Source organism: Agrilus planipennis, unplaced genomic scaffold, assembly GCF_000699045.2.
Source record: "Agrilus planipennis isolate EAB-ADULT unplaced genomic scaffold, Apla_2.0 scaffold92, whole genome shotgun sequence".
NCBI lineage: Eukaryota > Metazoa > Arthropoda > Insecta > Coleoptera > Buprestidae > Agrilus > Agrilus planipennis.
The window spans coordinates 956,359-964,832 of NW_020438900.1; the positions used below are offsets into that span (position 1 = coordinate 956,359).

General features: G+C 36.6%; 1 protein-coding gene across 1 annotated transcript in view; it reads left to right on the plus strand.

Moving 5' to 3' along the window:
* The window catches only part of LOC108734947 (tachykinin-like peptides receptor 86C), a 108,685-nt gene that overhangs the window by 83,045 nt on the left and 17,166 nt on the right, over nucleotides 1-8,474 (plus strand). The window contains exon 6 of the mRNA XM_025973281.1: nucleotides 87-221. Within this exon, the coding sequence (XP_025829066.1) occupies nucleotides 87-221 (135 nt within the window). The remainder of the gene's footprint in view (nucleotides 1-86; nucleotides 222-8,474) is intronic.

Sequence of the window (8,474 nt, forward strand, 5' to 3'; positions counted from 1 at the left end):
ATATATACATATATATATGCATCTTAGACGGGCTCAGCTAGTGTGAAAATAATGTCGAAATCTCAAACAATTTCTTTTTGTTGCAGATATTTGGCAATTGTTCATCCGCTTCGGCATAAAATGTCTAAAACATCATCATTAATAACGATTGGTTTCGTATGGTGTGCTAGTATGGCGCTCGCATTTCCATGCCTACTTTATTCATCGACCATAACGTATAGGTAAGTTTTTTTTAAAAACAAAATATTGGTGCAATTTGTAGAAATAGCACTTTGTGATTCGTTCTGCTTTAAATAGCATTTCAAGTACGTGTTTCTGATGTAAAATTACTTTGAATTGTCGTTTTATTAGCAACAGTGGATTCTTTTTTAGGATATGAAAACAACAAATTCAGGAAAAGAAATTGTATACTATTACTTAGACAGTAGGTAATAAATAGTATGAAACATGGTTCTAATGATAGTATGAGGCTAATCACTTCCTACTTTTTTAAAAAATGGGGTAGTTAATGTTTTTAATTTACACAACATTTATCTGACACATGTTATATAAAACATGCTCTGAATGAGTCTCGCTACATAACAAAAGACCAAGAGATAACAACCGGCGAATTTGCTAAAATTGGATTTAATCTACGTAAGCTCCACTAGTTTAGCTTATTAGTAAAGTTTTGCAGATCTATAGTTTTCCTCATTGTTTTGAGATGTCAACAAACGATTTCAATTAAAACTTACCCTAACAAGCGCAAGGTACCACATTAAAGTGAGTTCTGGTTAATCCCTTTGCTTAAAGATGAAAATAAACGATATGATTCTGTCTTTTCAATTAATGAATTACATTAATTAAATGTGTGAAAACTAAGTACAGTTGCTGCCCTGATTGTACAATATTAGCATTAAATAAGACTGTTTTAAAAAAATTATCGGTCAGAATTAGATGTAACTTGTCGGACCAAGATCATTATTTCAAACTTATTGACCCTTATCATCAACATTGTATGAACAGTTCCGATGAAATACCAACTGACTTTGCTACTGGTTAAAAACTAATAGTTCCAGACCACAGCAGAGATTTGCCATTAATTATTGGTTCACATGGTTCACTAAATTGAAATTTCCTCTTAAGTCACTTTCAAGATGGAACAAGTAACAGTTCTTACTGTCAATTGATCTAGTCATCAATGCCGTCTTAACCGATAACTTATATGAAATAAGAATCAAAGTTTTATAAATGTTTAGTGACTTCTGCCTAAATCAGTGCATTTAGTTTTAAGTACGGCCCTGTTCAGTTTATAATATTCATTCTATCTTGAAAATAAAGGATATAGAGTGCCTACCTAACTGACATATCGACAAGATATTTTTACTGCACGTCCTTTAAAAATTTACGTCACTCACAAATGCGTCGTAGATAGATCATCAAGTATTTACAACATGCATTGTCCATCAAAATTTTAATCAAATAGACTATTATCTTAGACGGCAGCTTCCTTTGACGAGCACCATTCATCACTGAGTCTAGCGTGTAATGTAAACCATGAAAGTTGAAATTTTGCAAGGAAGAATGCAATTTACTTTGACACCTGATTGACAGAGTTGTTTACATGGTGAATTCTGATGTTCTTTGTATAGTAAACTTCACCTCCTTCTTGATATTGAAAATAATCACTTATAATCGCAAAATAGAACAGGGAAAAAGAAAGCACTTTTTATTTAGAAAAAAAAAATACTTTTTNTTGGTGGTAGGAAAATTCAGTTAAGCTTTATTTATTTATATCCAGCACCTTTGTATATCTATGTTAATATTGGATACCTATATATTCATAGAACTTAGAAAACTTCCAGTGTTGACTTTGGAAAATATTTAGAACATTGCAGCTATTTACCGAGAATGCAGCATCAGTTATATTTTGTGCTTTGTATGAAACATCAACTCTCTTTTTGCAGTATTGTTACGGAATTTGCACTACTTTATGCTTAAATTTTTGTTGATTCAGTTACAAATGCATGTGATGCATTTTCTAGGCAAACAATGCTTTTATCTTTAGCAGTCATTTGACAGTAGCCGATGTTTGTGCATAAAAACAGAACCAGAAAATTTGGAATGCACCTACTTGAAAACTCGACAGAGCACAACTAATACAGGGCGTTAATGAAATAAGTGTAGAAGATTAAAAAGTAACTATATGTAATAAGAAATGAGTACAACAGCGTCTGGTTAAGGGATAAAATTATTTGAAACAAAGCATAAAGTTATAATTTAGTAAAACTAAATCTTTGACTACAATAAATTGCGACAATGACTGATAAAATATTAGTTCCGAAAAACACCAGTAAAGGGTAGAAGCACACGCCTTCTTTCATATAACCAGTCCTACGGAGTTAGATCCGGACTGGCAAGGATGTAAACATCTCTTCCCTGTGGGAAGAATCGGCATTTGAAGCACTTTCTTGACGAAATCGTTGACACAAATCTACTTACGACTGATTATCAGTTTACTGTAAAGCTTGCACTCGCTGCAAATGTTAAGGATGCAGCAACTATTACTGTAAAGTTCGTCACACTGTCGCATGAGAGGAACCAACTTTCGGTGCTATTTCGCGTGTACCACTTAAGGAGTTGTCTTCTAGGAAACCAATATATCTCTCTCCTTGCTAATAATAACTGTTCTACAGTAATACACTGACCTGGTGCCAATGACTGTTAAGTAATTACCAGCTGATAGAATTCTGCGTTGCCGTTTGGTATTTCTCTGAGTGGTTTCTCCAGGTCCAAAGTGGCTGTTGCATGTTATTTAAAATACGTTTTTCTTAAAAACGGTGAGCATTCGGACTTGTAAAGATGTGCTTAATTTTCTTGTCTTATAGAGTCTTATTACCTCCTGTAAGCTCCGCACTTATTTCAGTTGCACCCTGCATACATATAGGAATGTAAGCAGCTACCAATATAAAAAACATTAAGAACATTTGAAATAGTACTGTATTCATTCTCCGTCTTTTGTATCGGACGTACTAAAACGTCAGAGCATTTTCGTTCGCACAAAGGTTCTCTTTTATTAACCACATTTTTCATTAATCTGTGGCGTATCAGAAAATGACCGTTTCGTTATAGAGAGCCAGTCAGTATTTGGGATAAAAGGCAAAATAAATAAGCTCAACTTACAAGGAGTCTTTATGTTAAACGATTTCGTTATACATGAAGAGTTTAGGCTTTTTCTTTTCCTTACAGTACAAAGGTCCTTTGTTTGAGTAACAGCTTCTAAAAGCCTATGGAAGTGGTTTGACCTCGCAGGAACAACAACATTTTGTTTTGTGAAAAACTTTGCTACATCGTAGCTGAATAGTTAGGTATCACATTCTTAATAAGGTGTAAAAAGCTATTATTCATTATTTGTGGCATGCTAGACCATCCTGAGCTCGATAGAATAAATGTGCAAATAAGCGATACATTGATCAAAGAGAAATACTGTCTTGATATTTACTTGAAAACGTTAATTGAGCGTAACCATTATTGGCACATTATTAATCAAAACTTGGTGTAGCCTTTACCTAACAATGTGTGTGAATGTCAATTATAGTGAATCTTGGTGCAAAGTCAAAAGTGACAAATTGATCTACGTAATGTAAATTTTGCGATGACGGGAGCTACGAGGTTCCATTTCGGAGTTATGGCTGTCGGAATTTGTTACAAAGTCGATATCGAGAATTAAATATGTAGGAGAACATATCTGGCAAACTAATGAAGATAGAGCAAAAATTCTTTCACCAACGGTTGGCCCGTACCTAAATGTACAGGAAAAATTCAATTTCAAAAGAAAAAAAAAATTATATTCAATTTTTCATCAACAGCAAATGCGACCGCTTACGGCCCATATCATTCGCACCGAGAAGTTTCCCAGTTACAGCTCGCAAAACGTCAGTCTTAGGAGCTGTGCGCTCGTGAACATGACCGCAGATGTACGACCGATCCGTACCAAACAGGGCTCGTTCGAAGCGCATTGAATGCGGCAAGTTTTCGACGGAAGCAGTATTAAATGCTGATACTCCTGGTCCGCGTCAGAGACGACCCAATTCGCGGAATTTGCTTTTTGTTCTTTTTAGTGTTTTTCTGAGGCCACAGGATGACCCCTATTTCCGGACTGAGTGGTCCGATCGCAATGGGAGTACTATCAAACTTTTCTAGAGCTACTGTGCTCTGCGCTGAGATCAAAAGCGCCTACCTACGGGGTTCCCTTTGGGAGATATGACTGTCGAAAGTTGTGGCAGTGTTATTTTGAAAATCGAGAATTAAATATTTAGGAGAACATATCTGGCGAACTATTGAAGATAGCGCAAAAATTCTTTCACCAGCGGTTGGCCCGTATCTAAATGTACAGGAAAAATTCAGTTTCGAAGAAAAAAAAATATAAATTTTTTTAAAAATTTTGAATTTTTCATCAACACCGAATGCGACCGCATACGACCCATATCAATCGCACTGAGACGGGACATCCGTCTGTGAAAGAATTTTTGCGGTAGGTCCTACCGTTCTCCAGCTACGGGCTTCGAAAAGTCAAATTTGAAAATATTGCGCTTACGAACATGGTAGCATTTGAAAATTCATAGCTCCGCAGCTTGACGTCTGATACATACCAAACATGACTCGTTCGATGCCCAATAAGTGGGAGATGTTCTCGACGAAAACAGTTCGGAACTGTCACATTCCTGGTCTGTGCTAGAGCCCACGAAATTCACGCAATTTACCCTATTTTTATTTTTGGCGTTTCCCTGAGTTCACAGGATGACTGATAACTTCCTATTGAATGGTCCGATATCGATGGGAGTATTATTAAAATTTTCTAGAGATCCTGTGCTCTGCTTGGATAGTAAAAGCGTTCATCTAGGATATTTCGTTTAAAAGTTATAGCTGTCGAAATATTGATGTACCGTGTTGTAATCAAGTCTTTGAAATGGAAACTAAGCTTATAAGATTAGTCGCGCAGTTTTGTCTTTTGTGTTCATTTCAAGTGGTATAATTAATGGCATTTCTACNTGGCGAACTATTGAAGATAGCGCAAAAATTCTTTCACCAGCGGTTGGCCCGTATCTAAATGTACAGGAAAAATTCAGTTTCGAAGAAAAAACAATTAAAAAGTTTTGAAAATTTTGTATTTTTCATCAACACCGAATGCGACCGCATATGGCTCATATCGTTCGCACTGAGATGGGGCATTCGTCTGTGAAAGAATTTTTCTGAAAAGTCCTACCGTTCTCCAGCTACGGGCTTCGAAAAGTCAAATTTGAAAATATAGCGTTCACGAACATGGTCGCGTTTGAAAATTCATAGCTCCGCGGCATGACGTCTGATACATACCAAACATGACTCGTTGAGCGCAATAAGTGTGACATGTTTTCGACGAAAAAGTTCGGAACTGTCACATTCCTGGTCTGCGCTAGAGCCCACGAAATTCAAGCAATTTGCCCAATTTTTATTTTTGGCGTTTTCCTGAGTTCACAGGATGACTCATAACTTCCGATTGAATGGTCTGATATCGATGGCAGTATTATTAAAATTTTCTAGAGATCCTGTGCTCTGCGTGGATAATAAAAGCGTCCACCTACGATATTTCGTTTAATGGTTATAGCTGTCGAAATATTGATGTACCGTGTTGTAATCAAGTCTTTGAAATGGAAACTAAGCTTATAAGATTAGTCGCACAGTTTTGTCTTTTGTGTTCATTTCAAGTGGTATAATTAATGGCATTTCTACGGAATGTGTTACTTCTACTAAAGCTTTAATGACAGTTACAGAATGAGGTGTTACCACAGTTTGCTGAGTTTTCATGTTCGAAATTTAGTCTTCGTCAGCAATCGAATAGGGTAAACGGTTTTCTGTTTACCAATAAATCCTGCGTAAAACTTTAAATTAGTGCCACAGAAAGGGAGAGCTGTTGTTGCAAAATTTCTAAGAGATAATAACAACGGGTTTAGCCTTATTGTCTTATTAACAATCTAATGGAAATTTTCTTAAGAATAATCAGGAATGAACCGCAAACTTTAATGGGATTATCATTTTGTCTATGCTGTTTTACCTATAGCTTTGAATCTACTTCATATACATGAATCGAAATGATGTCACCGTTTTGAGAAAGTTTACTAATTTTATGGTGCAGTACCAACTTCCAAATTACTCCGTTCCAGTAAATACCGAGTTTCAGCGTAACTCTTATTCCTATCAAATGATGCAGCATACAGGATCGGAAAATTTTAATTAAACAGAAAACGGCAAATAACAATAAAGTTTCAACAGTTTGCAATGCGTTAACAGTGACTTATATAATTGAAAAATTTCCCTTTTCCAAACTGTCTTATATTTAGTGACTCAAAAAACTCAATCTTTTCAAGGATTTACAGTAAAAACACGAAAAATAAAACAAAAATACTGGCATGCAAGGGAAGAAAAACTAGGGAAAGAGCGAATATAACGATAGGAGACGATAGGCTGATTGGTATGTAGGAATTCAGATAAGTCAGGACGGAAGGAGTGGTACGGATATAAAGAAGAGAATAGCGCAGGGTCTAGTCGCCTTCAGTAAGGAGAAGTCACTTCTATGTTCGCGAACGGTTAATTTAGAAATTTGAAAAAGGTTGTTAAAGGTGCATGTTTAGAGCACGGCGCTGTATGGGTGCGAAACATGGACAGTGGACGCGGCGGAAAAGATAAGGTTAGAAGCTTTCGAAATGTGGTGTTATACGCGAATGATGAGGATAACGTGGGTAGAAAAGGTTAGAAATGAAGAGGTATTAGAAAGAATAGGAGAACAGAGGACTCTCTGGAAGTCAGTAATAAATAGGCGATATAGGTTAGTAGGACACCTTCTCAAGNTTAGGTATCTAGGAAGTCAGATAAGTTAGGACGGAAGGAGTGGTATGGATATAAAGCAGAGGATAGCGCAGGATCGTGTCACCTTCAATAAAAAGAAGTCACTTTTATACTCGCGAACGGTTAATTTAGAAATTCGAAAAGGGTTGTTAAAGGTGTATGTTTAGAGTACGGCGCTGTACGGGTGCGAAACATGGACAGTGGGCGCGGCGGAAAAGATAAGGTTAGAAGCCTTCGAAATGTGGTGTTACAGACGAATGATGTGGATACCGTGGATAGAGAAGGTTAAAAATGAGGAGACTTTAGAAAGAGTAGGAGGAGTGGAAGTCAGTAAGAAATAGGCGAGATAGGTTGGTAGCACACCTTCTCAGGCATGAAGGTCTAACCAGAGACAAATTAGAGCCAGAAAAGGGAGTTAGAAGGGGTATAGGTGGACCTAGATTAAATTAATGTTCCCAAATAATTAAGGATGTAGGTTGTTCGAGTTTTAGGGAAATGAAGATTGGCTCAGGACAGGAAAGAGTGGAGGTGCGTGTCCAACTAGTCTTAAGACTGACGAGCTTATGATGATTCTTAAGCGTGGAGAAGAAGGCATAGAGTACCTTTTATTCAGAAAAAAAGTAAAAACCTAGTAAAGAATAAAAAGNATTATTCATTATTTGTGGCATGCTAGACCATCCTGAGCTCGATAGAATAAATGTGCAATTTAAAGTCAAATAACTCATTCGTTTCTGATCATACCTCACAACAAGTGATACATTGATCCAAGAGAAATACTGTCTTGATATTTACTTGAAAATGTTAATTGAACGTAACCATTGGCACGTTATTAATTAAAACTTGGTGTAGCCTTTACTTAACAATGTGTATGAATGTCAATTATAGTGAATCTTAGTGCAAAGTCAAAAGTGACAAATTGTTCTACCTAATGTAAATTTTGCGATGACGGGAGCTACGAGGTTCCGTTTCGGAGTTATGGCTGTCGGAAGTTGTGGCAAAGTGTTATTTTCGAAATCGAGAATTAAATATTTAGGAGAACATATCTGGCGAACTATTGAAGATAGTGCAAAAATTCTTTCACCAGCGGTTGGCCCGTACCTNCAAAGCCGATATTCACCAAAAAAAGGTGATGCTGTCTGTTTGGTGGGATTTTAAAGGAATCGTTTTTTTTGAGCTTTTACCGGATAACACAGAAAAGGTCAGAACTAATCAACAGGAAAGGTGTAGTGTTTCGCCAAGACAACGCGAGACCTCACACAAGTTTGATCACTCGCCAAAAGCTTTTACAGCTTGAATGGGATACAATGTTACACCCACCATATTCTCCAGACCTGGCATCATCGGATTATTATTTGCTCCGGTCACTCCAAAATTTTTTAGACGATAAAACCTTCACCTCAAATGAGGAGATCAAAAACCTCCTCGATCAATTTTTTGCCAGCAAAGACCAAAAATTTTATGAGCGTGGAATTATGCTACTACCAGAAAGATGGCAAAAGGTGTTGGCCCAGAACGGTCAATATATAATTTAATAAAGTATTGGTTTATTATACGAAAACTGTCTTTCATTTCCACAAAAAAAAACGAAATGACTTTCCGAACAACCCTATATT